Genomic DNA, 22,958 nt, shown 5'->3' with positions numbered 1-22,958 from the left:
AACCTCCAGAGCCCAGCAGAATAGTCTGAGAGAGGCACGAGGATGAAACAGGGAAGTATCATTCAGCCTGGCAACAGTGTTTTCTCCTGCTTAATTCTTCCTTTGATTCTGGAAAACTTCAGTTGGCACTCTGTTCACCCACAAAACAGGGCATCATAATGACAGAGTAAGGGCTTACATACTCTGCTGTTATTGTCAAGGTTTTAAGACTTAAAGACAACAAATAATACTGTAAGTTGAGGCGAGTTTTATTTAGACTGTACAAACAGGGCACTGGGGAAAAAAACACAGTGGCTTGATGTTGGGACCAGTTCTATGATTTAAGTGGAGTAAGAAATTAAAAAGGCACTAATCTTAAGAAAAGACACTCCATATATTCTAAGAATATAATTCATTTAATACTGTTAATTTCATAGCACAAAAAATAAAACAAGCTATGATCCCCAAAATAAATTTTAAAAGCTTACACTTAATATTATTGCCTGAAGATCATGGTCTTTAAATTACATATTGTGTTTAAAAGTTTACACAGTGAAGACTGTCTCAAATACAAGGCCACCTTTCCCACTGCAATAATTGTATCCTTGACCCAAAACACACTTTAACACAAATAAACAGAAAATGACAACTATACAGGAACGCTTTCACTGGTCCCAAAAGGCAGTCTTTTAGGCAGGTCTCACTTTCAAATGCAGGTAATTGAGGAAAATGCTTGAAAACTGGACTAGAAAACAAAGGCAGCCCACTCATTTCCAGGATGTTAATACAATATAAAAATTCATTTACAGGCACATGAAATGGCACAAAGAATGCTGTTTTTCCCTTTACAAAAATAATGCTCAGGCTCTTCAGAGCCCCAACCCAAACAGGATATTCCCTTTTGTTTATTCTTTCCCAATTTGTAAACAATCATGAATTAAATTAGCGCTTATCCAGTGATGGACACTGATTAAAACAGTCTTCATTTAAACTTTCAGACTGGTCAGAGGCTTCAACGTCTATATACACATGTACACAGCAGGAGGAAGCCAAGCACTAAGCCTACTGTGGCACCAGGTCATTACACCAGCTCCTAGCTCCAAAGCAAGAACAACTTTAATGGTGCACAGATTGAAGCCATCACTTGTAGGCTCTCATGCTTCATATTAAGGTTACCTTACACGCCCAAGAACATTTACACTGATAGGTTATCACTCCAATTTAAGAGGTTTCATAAAGCAACAGACAGCACACGTGTAAGCAAGCGACAAGCGATTGAGAATCCAGAGTCCTTCAGAGAGAAACACACACTGATCCAATGCAGTCTTTATATGAAAATACTTGTCTCATAGTAAAATAGCCAAGACACATTTTGAAGCAAGGTTACAATCAGCTTAGGCTGGTCAGTATGCTACATTGAAACCACATTTTACATACCTGAACCACACCACTGCTACTTGGAGAAACACTGTTCATTTGTGGCCTAAAACCAGGTTCACAGAAATTTAAGAATTCTTGTCTTTGCATCAGATGCCACTACACACAAATTTTGCATAGTTTTGAAGGAAAATGTTTTGCTTTTCTGCAGAACATAATTAAACCTAAACCAACGACTGTGTTCAAAGTGTACACCTTATTCAAGGAGGGGATGAGTCAAGACATTTATTTCAGTGAAAAAAAAAATCAGGTTAAAAGCTGTGTTCAAGATCTCAAATCTCACAGTATTTATTTACCAAGCAAAGGAAGAATTCAACCATCAGTCTTCTGAAGAGCTGCCTGTAACTAGGTCAGGCCTGAAATAAGATTTCTCTGCAGCAGACTGAGTTTAGTGCAGTTTCTGTATTCAGAAGATGACTTTCAGTAGTACAATCTGTGTAGTAAACGTGTGGGTATCGTCGGGGCACAGGAAAAGCATGACCTTCTTTAGTTAAGAGCTGCATAGCTTTTCTTTGCAAGACAAAATGTCAATGCCTATTGTCAAGAATTACAGCACCAAACAATTCAGTCAATGCTACTCTACTTCACAGTTAATTTGGTAGTAAAATGCTCTACAAGAACTTCTAGACTGTCAGCCACTCGATCAATACTACAGAAAACAGCTAACAGATGAACGGAGAGACTTCTTTAAAACCCGGCACTTTGAATGTCTTGTTGCAAATGCCATTTTTGCAGTTCAATGCCTTCCAGCTTAGGATCTCATGGCACTTCCATGTGAACTAAGAACAACGTGCTTTTATTAGGATCAAGTAACACAAATCAACAAGAAAATGTGCTGGAGCTTAAGACAATGTTTATGTCATCTGACATTTATAAGCAGGTGTTTGACGTTTCTCATTTTGCTACAACTGACAGCCTTCAAAAGTTGAGAAACGGAGGCTGCTGTTTTCCTGTAGCTTCCACATTGGACATTTGCTTTAACCAGGCTGTCTGAAAAGGGAGGTTTTCTGGTTGTAGTCTCTGCAGACGTGTATTCTGTTAATTCAGCATTCCACCATTTTAAAAAGAGCATTCCAGTTCACCTACAACACACATTTGAAGAAGGTGGCACAGGATTCCACTGCACCTACACTTTGATATCCTGCATCCAGGCTCAGGGTGAGCACCTGCATGGCATGGACTGCACTTCCTGCAGCCATGTGCTCTCTGCTGTAGGTACAGTTACAGCAGGATAGCTAAGGTACAGAAATAGGGAAGAAGTTGTACTGATAACAGACACCTTTGTGGCCTCCTCCAGCCTGAACACTGATTTATCACATTGGGGACTCCAATTAACCATTTTCTAGAGGATGCTGGGAGGGGGAGGGACCTGGGGCATATATAAACCAGAGCCAACTCATTTGGAAGGGTAAAGAAACCCATGATAACATGCAGAGGACTTGGGGTACAAGCAAGGAAGAAGAGGGAAGAACAAAAGAAGATGAAAGCAGCCCTGGAAGAGAAGCACAGCAACACAGAGACACCCTGGAAAAAAAGGTACTGTGTTTGAAAAGGAGCTTTCAGTAAGCTGGGGCTGGCATAGTTAGGAAACTTTGGAGAGAGCAGGGAGCCTACAGAGAAATAGATATAAAAGGTGTTTAATTGTTGAAGTAAGAGGATTTTATCAGTATTTACCAAGTTCTTCTGTCCTGCTCCTCTCCTACCTCTCCACACCGTGGCAATCTGATCTGTCTATCAAGTAATAGATGAGCACTTCTATACTAGTAAAACTACACTTTCAACACTGCAGAAGAGCTGTATATAGACCAGGCCAAAGTGTTTCCCCTTAAAGCTCACTTTCTACAGTTAGTGCTTGCAAAAATCATAGAAAGTCATTAAATATGTCAAAACCAGGTTACAAGTATCAAACCCTCCTAAGTTTCCTTATAAATAAATGCCTCAGCTTCAATGCAGCTCAATCAATGGTTATTTGCATTTAACACACACTGTTTCAGGAAGGTCAACAACAAGCTTAAGAGTTAACAGAAAGGAGCAGTGTCTAATACAACTGCTTAGAATACATAAGCTCCAATTATTGTCCTTTGAAGAGACCATCATTTTAAATGTACTACCTTAGGACAGGTAATTTTAAAACTAAATCTTCTTCAGTCCTAAAATTGCATTTTTGTTGTTGCTTTTTGTTGGACAGTAATGCACGAGTTGCATGTTTTGATCTAAGATTAGGGCTCTTCCTACTGAGCAAACTAGAAAAAGTCCATGGAAGTCTCAAGAGGAAAGGTTTTCTTCCCATACCTCTCTGCTAATATTCTGGTTCAGTCTTCTCCAGCTTAAGGCCCAACAGTTTTAAAAGTGAAACTAAAATTCTGGATGATGCAACTACGGTATGAAGGTCAGGCAGTGACTTCAGTTGTATGTACTCCAAATGTATATTAAAAGAACCGTCAAACTGCAGCAAGCTGGAAAATGGGCAATGCTAGCAATGTGCCATTAAGTCATCATCCCACCTCAAACAATGCTAATGATAGCCAGGAAAATGAAGCAGCAGTGTAAATTGGGCAGAGGGAGTCACTCGTTCTCATCTGGGTTTTGAGGGTCAAATATTTTCACGTGTGTGAAGGGGAACAGCCCTTTCCGACCGTTGACTTCTCCTTCCCACTGACCATTTATATTCATCCTTGTGACCTTCACTATATCTCCAACCTGTGGGATTAGGAAAAAAAAAAGAGAAGTTATCACACCTCTGACGCAAATGAAATGAAGAGGAATAACAAATACAAGCCCATTACAGGGAAAGAAACCTCACCCTCTTCTTGGCATAAGGTACAACTGAAAAGTCACTTTCACTGAACCACCAATATTTTGCTGCTAAAAATGATAATGTTGTCTGTGTATTTCCCAGAATATATGTGTATTTACATATACTCAACATGTAGATTTACCAACAGAAAGACAAATTACGAAACTACACCTTTTCCTATAGAAAGCCTTGCAGCTTTATGCAACAGTATCTTTATTTTAGATGCAAATTAACATCACTAAAGCTTCCATCAGCGATGAGACTCAACATCCATTCAAAAGAGCACAGTACTTGTACTGGTTTTAGCATCAGCTGACTTACAGGAAATTTAGTTTTTCAAAGAAAGATCCCTAAGGCAAAGAAACCATTACTTGAAGTTTTACTTCTGATTATCACAGTCTGAGAACCTTCTGTAGTTTCTAAAATAATGGTGCAGTTCTAAAGCAGGCAAAAGCCTTCTCAAACCTCTCTGTTTTAGTATTAGATATAAAGATTCCAGCTTTATTTGTTGTTTTCACCTCTACTTCCTGCCAAAGGATTTGAAACAGGAATGATGACATGTCAAGCCTTTCCTACCATAACTGTCTCTTCCTGTCTGGCAGTGAAAGATGAGAAAAGCCTAAACTGTGATCGAGCAAGAAACATCGGCCTACATGATGATAAGTTATACTCTTACTGTTCAATACCTGTATTTAATTTGGATTAGGCCAATTTAGAAAGCAAAATATCCCATCTGATAAGCAGCATTTAAGATGAGCTAAATGCTCATTCTCAAATGCTTAGGACAGCTGAACACGTGGTCTCTTGCAGCAGCTCTCTGACTTTCCCCCTCCCTTCCTGTTTACTTAATTGACTCTATGTGGTAACGATAGTAAATATTAGAAAACTGACATTATCAGCTAAGAACTAATTTCATGAAAAGCAGAACCAGCCTATGACCAAGGGCCAACAGTTCATAAGTTTCTTTCCCAAACTAGGTTCAAACTCTTTGTAGCTGAGTCTCAGTTACCAAACTACTGTTATGAAATTCAAAGGAAACTAGCTTTAATCTTCTTATTTAAGGAAAAAAATAGACTTTAATTTCGATACAGTATGTACAACCATTTGTCTACACTATCTAAATAGTATTAAAATTCAGAATAGATGCAGATAGGCCCTTGGCCAAGGTCCTTAAACTAAAATCTTTCAGGTAAGACCTATGTACTTTATGTTAAACTAAAACCCCCTAGTTTATAAAACAGTGTGCATGTCCCCAGATGATTTGAAGCCCATTTAAACCGGTTACCGTTACTCCAATAGATATTTTTTGAAGATCACTCAGGAGCAAGAATGCTCAAGTGAAATTTAAGATACTACAATAAACTCCTTGCCAGTCAGTCACTCAGTGTTACATCTCTTACAATATAGTTTGTCCAACTTTGGAACTACTTCTAGAGATTTAGCAGCCCTGCAGCGTTTAACATCCTGCTTTGCAGATGCTGCTGAGCTCTTTGGGCTGGAAGTCAGCTTAAAGAAGACAGAGGTCCTCCATCAACCTGCACCTCAGGAAGTCCCCCATCATCCCCACATCACCATTGGCCAATCAGGGCTCAAATCAGTCCAACAGTTTAATTACCTTGGTAGCCTCATCTCCTCTGATGGTAAGATCGACGGAGAGATAGACAACAGGTTAGCAAAGGCATATAGTGCTTTTGGAAAACTCCACAAAGAGTCTGGTGTAATAAACACTTGAAGAAAAACACCAAGATCAGTGTTTACAGAGCCATAGTGCTGTCCACTCTCTTATATGGATCTGAATCATGGGTCATCTACCGCCACCACCTGCGTCTCCTCGAACGCTTCCATCAACGCTGCCTCTGTACAATCCTTAACATCCACTGGTCAGATTTTGTGATCAATACATCTGTTCTAGAGCAAGCTGCTGTCACAAGTATTGAGGCCATGTTGCTGAGAACACAGCTGCGATGGGCCGGGCACGTCTCAAGGATGAAGGACCAACCACCGCCTCCCTAAGATCCTGCTCTATGGTGAACTTGCCACCGGCTGCTGCATGAGAGGAGCCCCGAAGAAAAGATACAAGGACTCCCTGAAACAACATCTCAGCCTTGGCCACATTGATCACCAGAACTGGTCTACTCTGGCCTCCAATCGGGAGGCCTGGAGACACCCCATCTATAACGCTGCTGTCTCCTTCGAGAACACACGCAGGATCACTCTCAAGGAAAAAAGGCAACACAGGAAGAACCGTGTCTTGCAGAATACACCATCTGAGGAGTCCTTCTGCTGTGCCTTTTGCAATTGGACGTGTCTGTCACGTATTGGCCTCATAAGCCACCAGCCTGTAGCAAATGTGGATAGTGCCTTCCCAAATCTTCGTTTGCGAAGCCCAGCCATGATGATGATGCATGTTAGAATAAAGCTAGACATTTAAGCAAAATGTGTTGCTCTACCTTCTCTATTTTTTTTTTTTTCACTATTTGGGGTCATGTCCTGTTTATCCCCCCCAAATCTGAGACTTTCACACTTGGAACCATTGTAATCTTGCACTTCTGAGAGAGGAGAAAACTCCCTGAACTCCCATGAGTTCTTGGGATATAACTGAGACTACATTACTTTTTTAAATGGACATTTTTATTTATGCTGTTCCTAAACTCAAACATGAAGCCAGCATACATAGGATGAAGTAGCTGAACACTCCCCATGATAGTCAGCACGTACACACAGCATTAACCTGACTGCTTTTCATCTCTGCAGGGCCTGCTGCAGCATGCTTTAATTGTGTATTTGCTAAAAAGCATGATTTGTCAGACTTCTCACCAAACAGAAAGGCTAGAGAAAGCTTTAAATAGTAACAAGATGACCTAAACAGGAACCCAGTGAATGTCTCTTTAGGAAAAGGCTGATAATATCTATAAATACTCAGTGTTACATTGCTATATTTAAATAACCCTTGAAGACAGATCTAAGTTCCAAGTTTTAGACCAAATTGAAGAAGATGCAGCCAACTTCACACCTGTTAAAAGCTAACAGGAAATTGCATTTACACCAGACCATAAACCCAATCTGCCCTTAAACCCTTTAATATTAAAAATAATCTCTAGTATAATGGATCAAAAACATGGACCTGCATTTTCTGAGAATCTGACAATATAATTCTGTTCATGTAGAGTTCCATCCATTATTCATTTTGAAGCTCTAGAAAATTTGGCTCTGAATGATTTCACAGCATGAATAGGTTTGGGAGTCTTACTTTAGCTCAGTGAAAAAAATATTTACAATTGCATTGCAACAAACTGCCATGTAGATTAAGGATGTAAAATGTCCTTTACACTGTTGGGTGGGCAAAGCTATATATATATACACACATATATATGTATTTATACATCAGCATCTGCCACTAAAGAGCTGGCTGACAAAAGTTGCTCAAAAAATACTCCTATATGCCAAGAACCACTGGAATACTAAATAAGTTTGCAATAACTTTATATTATTTTTTATTTTTTTTTAATGAAAGCTTCTGAATATCATCTTGTGTGATATTATCTCAAAAATGCAGTTTCCCTGAGAAGGCTAGATGAAACAGCATGCTGAAGTGAGATTTTTGGAGCAGGAACCTTGATTTCATGATAGAGTAACTTATGGATATTATGTTAAAGACCTTCATTTTGGCAATGTTGAGAAGAATCTGGTCAAGTAATCCCTCTGTGTATTTTCCCCCAAAATATTAAATAAAAGCAGTATTTGGTAAGTGCTTTATAAAGCATCTATAATATGGTCAGTTGGGGTGCAATCTCCCACTAAAATATTTAACTTTTTGCAGAGAGTGTTCTAAGCCAGTCAGAGGGATTGTCTTATGATTAGGCACAGGACAGAGTCAGGAGACCTGGTTCTATTCTCATCTCTGCCACAAACTTCCTGTCTGACTCCGGACAGCTCATGGCCCTTATCTATAAATTAGGATAACGCTTCCCTAGACTCAGCATCTCTCAGGTTAATCCAGTCCTAAAGCACACAGGCATCACTGGATGGAAGCATCACTGCTGAAATGAGTAATTCTTCTGAAATGCAGCCATTTGGTTACACCCAAATGATAAAATCAAAACGTATTTCAGATAGCATCTTTCATTATGTCCTTGTTAGAGCATGAATTCAAAGCCCTGGGGAAACAGGAGCTGTGGAACATGCCAGTCAGAAAGGTTGCTTCATTCACTCCGGACTCTTCCATACCTGTTTCCCATTTGTAGCTGATTCACACTCTACAAAATGCCATTTTATTCACACAGTCAACCAATTCAATGAGTTTTACAGATATTCCAACCACTGTATATTAACAGTTCTATGGCTCGTAGAGTTCTGTAAGGTAAATTTAAGGAGATAAAAATGCATTAAAACTCTAAATCATTCTTTTAGCCCACTGGGTCAATACTACAGAAAGCACTGCTCTGTGGAATCTATGGGGTGATGAATCTCAATCATTATCCTAATTAACATCACACCTCACCTTTGTTAACACTAATGTTAGTACCAAAACCAACAGAGAAGAACCAACAAGAGACACTGAGGAACTACCTGAAATCCCACTGTCCCTAAAAGGTGTGAAGCTACCCAAAAGAGGCAGAATCCAGCCACTCTGCAAACAGGACAAAGGGACACTGAAGGCGCTGGTGCTTCATGCATTGGAAGATCCAAGAAACCAACAGGCTGAAAGCACAGCTTCATTTTCCTTCACTTCTGATGTTCTGTGCCAGAAGAATAATAGCTGATGCCCAAACCAGAGAATCAAATGGTTCAGAGGAAAGACCTTCTATTCTTGAGACATGAAAAGAGGTCAAAGGACAGCACAGAAATGTGGAAGTCCTAGATGCTATTAATCTGGCCTCACCTAGGAACAGAGTAAAACAAAGGAACTTTGCATATCACCTAGAGCTAGAAAAATGGCCAGAGCAGGGGTTGCAGCACGTGCTGCTTTTCATTAAATGATAGCAGCCTGTCTCCCTTGGGTTAAGCCACCTGTCATGATTGTACAGAATTTGGAGAGCTCACTTTCAATTCAATAATCAACCCTTCAGAAGTACAGGCTCAATATTTCGCTTAAAATCCAGACCTTGTGGGTTAGATGCATTTTAATCTTTAATACAGCAATACTCAGTTTTCTTGGCTTGTGAAAAACACAATGCTTGTTGTCTACTGAAAGAAGTAGCCTAATTTCCTAATTAAGAAAGTTCTCCTACTAGCACATTTTGGCCTACTTCTCTCAACTTTCCTTTGAAGAGGGAAAAAGTTAACTGTAACCTAATTGTAACAAGCTCAAGAGAAATACTTATAAGTCAGTTACATAATTATAAACAGTGACAGGTTAACTTTGTATAGCAAACACACATGTATATGATTGATACATCATGAAAAGATAAACTACTTAACAGTATAATGCTGGCACAGGGCTACAAAAACCTATCATTAGTATAAAAGTTCGCTATAAAAATATAGTGCAACTCTTGTTTAAAAAAATCTCTGATTCCAAAACGCTGTCATGTTAATTCTGGAGATGAACTCGAGGACTATTCCTGCCTTCAAAATTGTCTATGACAATTATTAGAGCTCTTGCAATTTATTTAAGAACCATTCTTTAAACATGTGACAGGAATAAATCAGCTGTCACTGATCTCCCATTTTCTGGTCCCTTATGCCATTTTGTTCCATTTTACAAGTGAATTTAGAATTTGTTGTTCATGTCCTGGTTTGAACTTGTCAGTTCAGAAAAAAACTTTGTTAGCCTATTATTACTAACAGGCTGGCCATAGGACTACTACTAGTTATTAAATGCTGGGAAACTTCCAGGTAGACTTTGCTGCTCTGTATCACAGTGACAGTGCCAGAGTTTGTGCTCTTACAAAATTCATCACCTTCTTCAGCTGCTGTTCCCATATGATATGACCTTTGAACATAAGATTGCCCTCCTAGTTTTCCATAGTAAAGCAGGACTGAAGAACAGCAGCACATAACCCTGTAAGGTAGAGTTCTAGTCCCAGTAAACACAGGACACTGTATCCCTGTCCTTCATATCCCTTCCTCTGCAGCACCAGAAAGGAAGGAAAGAGCTTTGTGGCTTAAAGCACCCAAGTAAAGAAACAGATCTGGGTCGTTGGCTGTTGTGCTTTGCAGTTGTGTGGTTGGAGTTCTTTTATTTTTATTTTGTGGTTTGGTTGTTTGGTGGTCTGGTTTTTGGTTGCTTTTTTGTTGTTTGGTGTTTTGTTTTTTTTTTAATGCAGTACCCATGAAAATTCTACACATATCAGTAATAAAGTTAGTTGTAGTGAGAAACTACAGACTTCATTTAATTAAAAGCATTAAATCTGAACTGCCAAGGTAACTAACTCAACTGACAAGAGCATACATAAATCTCAGAAATACATGTAACTTATCACAGGCTTTAATTGTTCCCTAGTGCAGAGAGATGCCCAAAGTTATATGTACCACCAGCTGTAAGCTTTGAGATAGTAGCTATACTTGAAACTACCATTTTAGCATATAAACAGATTATAATTTTTTATTTTAGAGAATAAAAGTAGAGTATATAATGCAGTAGGATCCAGTCAACACTTAGACATTAGTCACTCCAATAATACCAATAGTGTTACCCAGAGAGGTTGTTAACTCCCCATCCCTGGAAGTGTTCAAGGCCAAGCTGGACAGAGCTTGGAGCAACCTGGTCTAATGGGAGGTGTCCCTGCCCATGGCAGGGGGTTGCAACAAGATGATCTTTAAGGTCCCTTCCAACCCAAACCATTCTGTGATTCTATATGAATGCTAAATAAATGTAGCCCAGCAGTAATAAATGCCCCAGTACCTAGTATCCTACAGAAACAACATTGTAGTTGCTCTTAAATCGTCACACTTTAAATACTATTTAAAAGCTGAACACTCCATTGTTATGTAACCAAACAGATCTTGTTTCAGATTTTCTGTAGAACAGTCACTTTACATTTTTCATGTGAGAAGTTTAAATAAATAAATAAATAAAAATAGTATACTTTGCTTACAAAACAAACTTCTCTATAACAGGCTGGCTATGAATTTTTACCTTTTCTTGAAGAGAAATTCTGTCAGCTTATGTAAGCAATAGTGTACAATAGAAAAACTGGACCTGCAAGCAGGGAGCTTGTCCCATTTTCAAGCTGAACCCAGGAGAATGACATCCCTCCACTTAAAAGGAACTCAAGCATTACTATGCAATAGCTTTATTTACTCCAGATGGTATTCTCTTCCTTTTAAGTACTGTCTGTGTGCTGACCACACAGGGCTAGAGCCAGCAAACAGATATTTTGCTCCCATAATGTTTTGTCAGTTTAAATGAGATTGCACAATCAGGAACCATGTAATTATGCTAACAAGGTGTGCTACCTGTACAAGCTGGGCTTCCATTTAGAGTACACTTAGACTAAGGTAGAGTATGTCAGATACTATTCTTATGAAAGAACACCATGAACTTTCTTCCCCAGGACCTTCCCATAACCTGTTCTTTGTCTAACACAAGCTACTTGCAGTGGTCTTACAAAACAGAAGCTTCAAATGGTTTAGATTATTTAGTGATGTGTAGAGCCCTGACAAGGCTGAGATTAAATATATCATCATGGCCCTGCAGGTGTTTGGCAACCTGAAGGAAGATCATGAAAAGATGAATGTGTTTTTCTTTAAGGATAGTCCATGTGACAAAAAAGTTCCCTATGCATGGAGAGGTAGGGAGAAGCTGTAATCACTGATTTCAATGAAAAGATGGATCAGTTCCCAGAACTCTGCTGCTGAAGCTCTTGAGAAGCCACAGTGTGGATAAGGTGTACTTGCAAAAAAAACCCAGACTGCATGGGAAGACAAAAAGGCATGAGGCAGTAAGTGATTATGGGATGAGAAGAATCTCTCAAACAAAACTTCAGCAATTTGAAGGTTCAAAACAAGTCAAACCTACGTGTTGGTCAGAGAATTAATCCTACTGGTATCCTAGAGTGGCTAAATTGACAGGATTAACTAGGTCACCTAAAGAGCAAGTCAGAAAAGTCTATTTGGGGCCAATTTTCCAAGTGGTTCTGCCACCCTGGAGCAATGCAAGTTCCCTGAAGTAATTCCATGACACATTGATAACACAACCAAATCAACTGCTTGCCTTGCTTTGCTTTCAGAAGCATTAGTAGTTTTGGCAGGAATCTTCTGTACAGTGCAACTGGCAGTGAATTTACACTTTGTTCTATGATAATTTTCACACACTGTTCACAAACAACAAGCTGCTAGATTTCATAAGACACAAAGAAAACCCAGTGATATATATTTAACTTTTAACCCCATAAGAGTAATCACCTGTAGAAGTCTTACAGGAGGAAAAAACACTTAGGGCGAGTATTGTGAATAACTGGAAGTCACAAATATAACCTTTCAAATTTCAGTCCAAAGTATCAGCCATAGGTAACAGCTTTAACTTGCAAAGTGACTGAGAAAAAGCAACAGGAAAAGTTCAAAAGTATTTTTAAAACCACTATTTTACTTGCTAAAATGTTGTTGCTTCCTATGCTTGTTTCCTTGCATTTGTTCATTGAAGGTATTGCAGCACACTCACATTTAACCTTGGACACCAGCATTTTTTCCAGAGGAGATACTTTTTAACTATGGTTAATAATCTAAATGTAAAAGTAGCAGTAACAGTCTCAATGTTTTGGATATAGCTTTAGAAAACCTATTCCAATCCATCATTTACTTCAGTTAAACTAACACTGTAACACGTATTCTTTACTATTTACAGACTGAAGCTTTAAAATCTTAAAGATATCCCTAATAAAAATAAAATAAAAAATGCTTTGGCAAGCACAGGAACTTCCAGCACAACTTTAGAGGTTACACTACACTCCTTCATCTGACCTCCTCACCCCCAATTTAGGTCTTAAGGTGTCTCAAATTCCCCTTTTTCAAAAGTAAAAGGGACTGAAGTATTTCTTATATATTCTGCTCAGATTTCAGCTCTCAGTATGAGATCAAGTGCAGCTGAGGATCAGAAAGACTCTGTGTATCAGCAGTCCTTACCCTTCTCTGAAGGATGCCAGTTCTCAATCTGGAACACTGCAGTGATTAATGAAACATCTCTTTCCTTCTCCAGGATTAGGTGGAGAAGCAAAGTCATCCTCTGATTAGCACTTACTTCTACAGCAGCATGTGTACACTCCACTACCCTTGTAACATCTGAACTGTTGAACAAGCAAGGGAGGGAAAATACGGGTCCTGAAGCTACTGACTTGGTCACTTTTCTCAAAGGAAGTGCTATAGATGAAGCAATTTTTGTAGATGTTTCTTCAGACTGTGACCTAACTTGTCAGTCCCCTGACATAACTCAGCAGATTTCATACAAAGTCAGCCACACCGGCTTCACCACTGACAATTTTTAGTTTCTTCTTTTACAAAGCAGTTGAAACCCCTAAGACTTGAGAGGAAAACACTTACCTCTAATGCCAGTGCAGTCTTGTCATAAGCACAGGGTACTCTCTTTTGGATAGCTTTGGCATACACTGGTCCGTTCTGTGTTGATGGCAGAGGATTGATCACTGCTCCGGGGGTACTGGATACTGAGGGAAGGGGACTTGCAGTTTGAGGCTGAGCGTAAGCGTGGGCAGGTTCTGGAATACCATAACTGTTGGAATTCCTGTTTCCATGCTTCCCAATAGAAGATCTGACTAGCTTTTCTACGTAAGGAACAGGAATCATCCCAACCCGACCATCCTTGTTTCTGGCACTCCACCACTGTTCTTCTGGCTTCTCCACAATCACCAGTATCTCGCCCTTTTTAAATGGAAGATCCTCGGCATCATTGCCGGGAAAGTCATAGAGAGTCCGAACATACTCCACGTTTTCTTCTGCAGTGGACATAGCAGGGGCAGATCCAGATCCCATGGGTGGACTTGGATACCTAAGTGTAAAGAAGATTTGGTAAAAGTGATGGCTACTGGTTTGTGCTTCCAGGAACAAAGCCAAGTACCGGTTTTACAGCAGGAGCATCAATTGGAGAATTACTTATTCAGCTTTGTAATGAAAGTATTGGCTTGGTAGCACTGTGAGGCATTTCAGGAGTAACTCATGCTCTCAAGTAATTACTTAAATACCCAAATTAGCTACTCCAGAAACCCAATAAAAATCTATCACAGATGCAGAGAACAGGGAGAAATAATGCAAAATCTTCATTCTCCTGTTCTGGATTGTTGTGAGGACCTTTGAGCAGAGTAAAGTTAATTCTATAGTTTAAGTTATGGCAGGCATGAGAGAGAAAACAAATAAAAATCATTTGGATGACTGGGGTGGAAGGTCCACAAAAATGTAGCTGTGAATCTCTCCAAGAGCCCCCCCCCCCCCAAGCCGCCCAAATAATTTGTTTGATTTCGACTACAGCATCCACTTCTAGAGACTTTACTAACTCTAAATGCCAAACTTGAGGCACCATAGTGGAAAAACAGAACAAAAGTATGACATTCACAAAAGACAGTAAGAAATACTTGCATCCACTGGTAAGAAAGGAGTAAGGAAAAAAAAGCTAGCCTTCTAGAAATATTCCATTGCCTTCTTAACCATAGTATTATCTTTACTTTATTCGCATAATTGTTTATTACTATGTCCATCACATGTCAAATACAGTCACTTTGTTGTCTGTGATAATATTCTACTGGCCATCAAATGAGACTATTTTCCCTGCAATGTATTTCCATCCTAAATGTTATACATTTTATTCAAAGCAGCTGTCAGAAATCTTAAAGGATATAGGCCACAGCAGATACTTATTATCTAAGATATGATAGCAAGAATGCATGTCATTAGCCTACTTCAATTCTCTTCTGCTACTTGCAAAATACGATGGAATTCAAACCCCTATGATTTTTGCACGATGTGCCAGAAGCCCTGAACAGAAAGATATTCAATCTTTCAGACACCCTGCTGCAGTCAAAGAGGGGGGAGAGAGAGAGAACCCTTCAGGGAGCAGTCACTCTGCATAGGCAAGAGCTCAGGAACATCTGTAATGATGGTCAGAGCTCACTATTAGAGACACAAAACAAATAGGAAGTTTAAAACAATCTATTTTCAACTGTTTAAAAGTTTAAAATGTCATATTTGAGATCTAAAAGTACTGCATGGCTCTGTACAACAAACTGCTTAATTCTACTGCAAAACCCACCTTTCAGGTTGTACTTTATGACATTAAAAGAATGAACAGCTTTCAAAAGTACAAGCATCTGAGTGCAATGAAAATGCCAGAGAAATAAGAATTAGCATAAGAGTTCTGAAGCATATACCTGTCCAGCCCTATTCTAAATCTAGCCCATTAACTAAAAATAAAATGAAAAGAAATCCGGAAATGCTACCTCTCATCCTCCCTCTTGCAGCAGGAAGTTTCCTTTGAACAGAATTTCAAACCATCAACCACGTCACTGATTTTTCTAAAAAGAGGTTTAACAAAAATCATGCTAAGGAAAACCACCTAGTTGATCCTTATAAAAAAAGCCTGTCAGTTCACAGCAGGTTGGGTCCCATCTGTCTGTGCTGGGAAGAACAATAAGCAACTGAAACCTTGAAAATAAGGTGGTACTAAAATGCTCATAGAACATTTCACCCAGGACTCCTCACAAATACCAAGTGAGCAAGTGAAATCAGCTCCAAGTTTTCAAATGCTTTGAGAAAGCCAAGTCAGCCATGGTCACAAATGATTAAGAATGAGTTTTTTCATCAAGAAAGGTACAAGAGTATCCAGATTCAGAGAACAGAGATAAGCATAAAGATTGCTTCAGTGTAAGACTTCTTTGCTCCCAACTGTCCACAAGTTTAAGCATGCACATAACACTGGGCAGCTCCAGTTAAGCATTCCTGCAATGGTGGAAGTGATATTTTTTTTCACCCCCCCATCCTTCTAGCCACAGTCACTACACAGAAGACTTGTGAGCAGCTTGAAGAGTTCTTAAAGATAGTGCTTTCTGTCACATCCTGCTCATCACCTGATAGCTTCTCAGAAAGACTTCTGACCACTTGAGTTTTTTCAACTTGACAATCTATTGTCAACCTTTGACAAGTGATTGTCATTAACTACTGGTCTATGCCAAGGTTAAATTGTGATTATAAACCTCAAAGTTATTCTTCCCCCCTAAGAACTTGCTAATCTGCAAAACAGAATAAGATTTTTAAATGCAGAATTTAGAAGTGAACCAATCTGAATTTCTCTTTTTAATTTGTCACTACTTTACTAGTTTTTATTTCTCTTCATTCTATCCAGGAAGCCCAAAAGTTTTGAAATAAGATACTGAGAAAGGCTTTATTAATGAAAAATAAGGAGTATGTTCTAGGGTTTTTGATAAGCAGTTTACTAATGCAGGTTGCAGGTATGTCCCATGCTGGGAACAGGACAAAGAAGGAGCTCACAGCCAAGTCACATTTTCCCATCCTCCTAGAACAGCATTTCTCAGAGTATGAAGATATAGATGAAAAGTGACATAACCAAACTGTGAGAATTAAATGCTTTACATTTTTCTGGGGTGGGAGTGCCACTCTAGGAGTTTGGGAAATGCTGTTCTAGAATGTATTAATGCTGACATAACAGGGTGAAGCAGCCTAATCACATAAAGGCCTGTTCTATTGTAATCAGTGTGGATGCAGGGGCAGACAGCAAATTAAGCTCCGAGGCTGTACTTCAATCCCTGAGAAGACGGGTGAACCAGCTTCTCAACCATCCTTGGAACAGAAAGACAATACCAGCAGGGTAACACAGAAAGGGTGACGTGCTTCGGCACGACCACACCCTCTTGCAAGGCAATTATAGACAGTGGTAGAGAGTTACACGGTACCTTTACACATCTACACGTACTGTAAGGACAGGGCCGCTGCGTTATGTGGATGATTTGACTGAAAGAACAACCCGTAATGGTCAGCGAGAGCCAGAGCCTTAAGAAGGCCCAGTATTAGAAAAAAACGTTTCCTTCGTACACATAGCATATCCACTGCCAGGATCCCGGAGCTACTCGGCTGGACTATGACACCTTTATAGGTCTCACCTCCTGGTGCCACCTGGAGCAAAGGTGGCGGTGCGGGGGGCGGGGGCAGGGTGGCACTCACCTGGGCGCGGGCTCGATGAGGGTGGTGGTGTCCAGGTAGTGGATCTTGTAGAATTCCAGCAGGGCGGGCAGGTGCTCGAACTCCTGGTCGCCGATCTTAAAGCGGCGGTTGGGCAAGGAGTTGATGATGTAGTGGGAAACGCGGGAGTTCTCGGACACCGAGAGGACATAATCGCCCGGGCAGGTGGACGAGTCCCGCACCAGGAACATGCCGTGCCGCTGCCCCTGCAGCCGCGTCTGCGCCTCCGCCCGGGACACCGGGCCCACGTACCAGCTGGAGCGGTCCGACGAATCGAAACGAGCGGCGGAGGACATGGCTCCGGCCGGGGAAGGGGAAGGGAGGGGAGGAAGGAAGGTGAGGAGCCCGAAGGCCCAGGCAGAGGAAGAGACTCGGAGAAGGGAAGGCCTGGGCAGAGAGGCCTGGGAGGCGGCGCGGGCAGGGGGCGAGGGGGAAAGCGGCTCGTGCCCAGCCCAGGAGAGAGGAAACCCAGGGAAAAAGGGAAAAGGAAGCTCCGCGCCGCCGGAGGCGGAGGGCCGAGGAGCGGCTGGGGTGGGGCTGGCCAAACGCGGCGCTCAGGGCCCCCGAGTCTCCCTCAGCGGCGGGGTGTGCAGGGCATCCTTCCCGCCTCTCTCAGGCCTGTGGCGGGCCCGGCCAGGCGGGTTGGCGAGGAACAGCGGCGGGTGGCACGGGCAGGCGGCGAGCGGAGCCGGTGCGGGGCGGGACGGGGGAGGCAGAAGCGCCGGGCGCCGCGTCCTGCCGCGGGTTCCCTCCCCTCGCGAGCCAAGCACCAAAATGGCGGCGGCGCCGGGCGGCGGGAGCGCTCCCAGACACCGCCCCGCGCACGCGCCATGGCGGCGGCAGCGCGCGGCCGCGCCCGCCCCGGGGCCGGGCTGAGGGCGGTGGCGGCGGGACGGGGACTCGGTGCCCCGTGCTGGCGTTCGGGGCACAGGGAGAGCCTTTCTTCCACAGTTCCCCGGGCTGGAGTCAGTTAGACCTTCCCGGCGCGCCCCCGGCCGGGGTGAGTGAACGTGCGCTGAGTGAGGCAGGGGTGGCCCCGCGCCCACCGCAGCCCCTCACAGGGCAAGGCTCCCTCGGTGCTGCAGACGTGCTTTGGCGCAGGTCACCCACAAAAACTGCCTAGCTCTTGGGCTTAAGACATCTGAGAGGGACCCTCCATCTTCTGCCCATCCGGCTCTCGGCACATCCTCCCTCCTCGGTGCCGCCCAGTCCCGAGGCACCGTGCGGTTCCCTTCCGTCCGGGGTCTCTCCCGCTTCCCTCCGCACTCCTGGATCTGAGCGGTGACAGCACCCTGACCCCAGGCGGTTTGGAGACAGACATCGCCTCCCCTGAGCTTTTGGTCTTTTACTAGTTATTTTTTTTTTTTTTGTAAGGAACAAAACGGACCGCTGTGATAATCATCTCTGATCTCGAGATAACTTCCTACGTGCTCCAAGAGGCCGTTTCCTGCCTCTTTATAGCCTTGTTCCCAGATAACGGGGTCAAAGCCCTGTCTGGCTCGGGCGGGAGGGAAGATGGTGTCGCAGCCGCTGAGGAGGAAGGAAGCCCCGGAAAGGACTCAGCAGGGCTCTGGGGCAGCACTTGGCGCCTGGTGGGGATGAGCTGTTCGAATTTGAGAGGGATGTTGGCGCGGTGACCCCACACAGGCACCGAGGCCTCTGCGCCGTCTGACTCACGCTCCGGAGGGCCGGCGGTGCCAGTGCCCGTGTGCAGCTGCAATGGGCAAGAGGCGCCGCAAAACGACTGCGCTAATTCCCCACTCCTGCTAGAAACCTTTGAAAATAGTGTGATTTCTAGCTCAGTATTGCGACTTTGTGTAATTTGGGCTTTTGATTTTGGTTTTCTTTTCGTTTTGCTTGTGGGCCGTGAAATGAAGCAGCACGTGAAAGCAAAAAAAACCAGTTAAAATGGAGAAATAGATTTAAGATATCTGTCTTGAAGTGCCTAACCAGACTGTTGTCCAGTCTTATTCCACCTTTGTCGCCTTTTCCAAAAATGACAACATAGTCATTTTTTTCCTCTTTGTTCTTCTTCCTATGTTGGCAACTAGTGCCGACTGAGGTGTCTGGATTGGAACATATGGGCTGCAGACATTTAGCAGGGTTCATTTAAAATGGAAGATTCCTCCAATGTCATCCTTACGTTTTAGACGAAATCATCCAGGAAAGTCTCATAACACCAACTAACACAAAAGGATCTTAAAGCAGCTCCTGAATACATGTACAGGTATCATTTTACCAGCCTCTGAAATACAGCCATCTCCTGGGTGGAAAACAACAGCTGTTAGTCATGTACAGCAGCACTGGCAAAACAGTGACCCAGAGATGAATAATTGCATCTGAAAATCCACATCTATGCAAAAATATTTCATCCACTGCTAGGGAACCTTACTTAGTAAGGTAGCTATACCTTTGATCCATCCCTACTGGTTTAGGTTCTTGTATCTGCAAATCAGTCAGTTTTAAACACATGTAGACAGGCTGCAATAGATTATGAAGGTTGTTATGTTTTCTTGTGTCATTTGAACAGGTTTGGATTATTTTCTTGTTGGCCATGACCAAAATACAGATTAAAAGATAGCACTTGAACTTGCAATACCATGTTAAATATTGTTTAAAAAGAATTACAAAAGCCACAAGTTAGCAACAGATTTAGTAACACACAGTATATAAAAAGGAAATAAAAATTGCTATTGCTGCATTTGATTGAATTACAACTTTTGTTAAAATAAAAATCAAATGCAGTAGATCAAATACATAGTGATTTTGCCTCCGTTTTGCAGGGATAATACTAAAATATCAAAAGAGTTGAAACATGTCAGAAATAAATAGTATTAATTATAACTGGGTTTTGTGCAGCACTGCATGGGGCTGGACTGATGGTGGAGAACCAGCACACCCACCTTCCCCCCAGAGAGGATTCTAAGGCGTGGAGAGGTTTTCAGTTTGGAAGAAAGTGCCACATTTAGATGTTCTGATCTTGTATGTGGGCTATGTGCATCCTTCAAGTGATTCCCCCCTCATTTTCAATAACTGTGGTTAAACTAGAACAGATCTTTTAGGTAAAAGATCCCACATTCTACTTCCATATGAGAAAAAGGGGACTTGTTCAAGCTCATTAATGTTAGCTGATAAGACTGGGCTTCAACTTCCTAGACTAAAGACAGTCATTTCAGGTGTATTACATCCCCACAACTGCATTTGGTTTAGGAAGAATGGATGAGAGTCTGGTACCACTTTACCTTTTTATTACATGTAAATACATTTACGCTCTTCGACTTTACCTGTTGGCAGCTTCCACCCTCAAAGCCAAATAGTTGTAGCACTGTGGAGGAGCTGTGGAGCTCTCAGAGAGCATCAGCTGCTGATGAAATAAAAACTCAGTTGGCAGAATATTCCCTTGAGAAGGTCCTGTACCTCTTTCCCTGTGCCCAGCTGCTCCTTCTTCCTTTCACCAGAAGTTTCGCACCCCATCAGTTGGGCTGAATGCCAAATAAATTGTACGTGTGGCTGATCTCTAAGTAAGGAGAAGTAAATTTCTGTCAAGGGTACAGAATGAGAATCCTTATTTTGTTTCAAATCAGCTACTGGGTATGCTTCCAATGCAAAATTAATGACCCTAATTTAAACTATGAGGAAATGGGAAAGAATATGTTGGATTTGGAGGTAGACAGCTGGAGAAGAAATACAGTAGTGAAAGCAGTTATGAAACAAAAACTGAAGCAATCACAATCACTTCTGCAAATGTGGAAGCCAGAAATACTTCAGGATACAAGTCCACTAATTACAAATCTGGCAAATAATCCTGTACAGCTTTACCTCTGTGCTAGCAGGAAATAGGAAAACAGATCATCAAGAAACCTAATTATTATTCTTCTGGACTTCCTAATGCATCAGCAGTTTAAGTGTTGGTATTTTGATCACTCACTTCTGGAAGAGCTGTTTGATTGTTCTCTTACAGACCAGAAATAACTTAGAGCTTTCTTAGTTCATTGTCCATCTGTCCACAGTGTCTTGTGTTATACTGTGTTATACTCTCAGGCTTACTGTAAAAAAATTAATGCTTTTTACTGTCAGATACAAGATTGACACATTTAGGACATCAGAGAAGTTATAAATAAAAAAATATGGAATCAGCTGAAAATCCCTATGAGTACACATTTTTCTTGAGGTAACAGAAAGCTCAAGTGGGCTCTTGAAGGCTCAGTTCCTGAAGCATCACTCTTGATAGGATCAATAATATTTACAGCTCTGTAATCAATCTGTAATCTCCCCTGCAATTTGTTTATATAGGTAATTGTAGTAAACAAGAAATGCTTTATGTCTGCCAAGTTAGAGAAAATTGCCAATTTTAAAGCAAAGCAATTTTATTATTGTTTAGCCTGTGTGTTAGTTTGTAAAGGTACATGCTGGACTAAAATGAGCTACTGCTAAATGATTAGGATCAATTGAGCTAAGCTAAACTCCGTGTTTTTATACCTAAATGAAACACATGCAAATAAGATAGTGCATACTGTAACTTTCATCAGTCCCATTATGCTCAAGTGTAAAGAAATTTTGGGGGTGAAAGCAACAGAAGTTTTGTTTTCATCAAACTGCCTAAGGTTTAGTTCATGTAGCTTAGGGATATTATAACAGTAAGTAAAAAAAAAATAAAAATGCAGCACTAAGGTAGATGATCATCTGCTTTTAGGAAAAGTAATTTCCTTGTAACTGCATTCTAAGCCCTATATTGATTTGCTTTGCACAGCACCCAGCTGCAACATTAATGAATAATGCAATCACAAAATTGCATATGCTGATAAATGGAGTAACAGATGAGCTGACTATCTAAAAATCAGTATTCAAACACAGAAGGAGTGACAGGGTAGAAGCTGGAAAGCTCCCCCACGAGTTTTCTTAAGATATTTCTTTGGCTTATTAATTACTCATGAACATCTTATATTCTATGTAATCTAAGAATTAGCCTCTCAGCATGGTTATTTGTAATAGTAAGTTATACCCTCTAGTGGTACACATAGGAAAAGGAGCCAGACAAAGAATGATTATTTCTTTTTTCATTGTGAAAGAGGCTAAATAACATTTTATGTACACAACATAAATAACCCTATGACTTTGTATAACATAGGGTATCACTGTCTGTCAAGAAGTGCTGGTTAAAGTGGAAAATGCACTACACTGGGTTAGCTGTCTGGGCTTAGATATGTCCTTACATCTGAGAGCTACATTTAATTCCTACACATTAAAAGTAACTCCTCAGGCAAAACAGAAATACTCATCAGTCTCTAATACTGCAGTGTAATAAAGTCTGTATTTCCAGACTCTGTGTGCAGTCCAGAGTTCATTATCAAAAAAAGATTTTTCTGAAAAAGCTCATAAACAGGGTTTCCTGCAGTTACCAGGTCTTTTGTTTTATTTGCCAATTGGCAAAGTTTCAGAAACTGAGGTGAAAATTGACTGTGCTGGAGAATAAAATTCAACCAAAGCCCCTCTTACCAAGGAAAAGCCGTTGAACTTATTTAAAGAAGTGTGCAAATACTCTTTAATCTTTTTCCAGAAGCCCAGATTCTACTAATGTAGAATCACCAAGATCCATTTTGAAAAC

The 22,958-nt window shown here is 41.2% G+C and overlaps 1 protein-coding gene across 1 annotated transcript; it reads right to left on the bottom strand.

Annotated features, from left to right (window-relative positions):
- Positions 1-376: 376 nt before the first annotated feature.
- On the bottom strand, positions 377-18,118 carry CRKL (CRK like proto-oncogene, adaptor protein). Its single transcript, XM_027661619.1, has 3 exons — positions 17,336-18,118; positions 13,694-14,156; positions 377-4,116 (listed from the first exon to the last, which is right to left on the bottom strand). Exons 1-3 carry the CDS (start codon positions 17,647-17,649, stop codon positions 3,982-3,984), a joined length of 912 nt encoding a protein of 303 aa, XP_027517420.1. The 5' UTR covers positions 17,650-18,118; the 3' UTR covers positions 377-3,981.
- Between the last annotated feature and the right edge of the window lie 4,840 nt (positions 18,119-22,958).

Source organism: Corapipo altera, unplaced genomic scaffold, assembly GCF_003945725.1.
Source record: "Corapipo altera isolate COAL_440 unplaced genomic scaffold, ASM394572v1 150, whole genome shotgun sequence".
NCBI classification, from domain to species: Eukaryota; Metazoa; Chordata; class Aves; order Passeriformes; family Pipridae; genus Corapipo; species Corapipo altera.
This window is presented reverse-complemented; position numbering and strand designations above follow the sequence as displayed.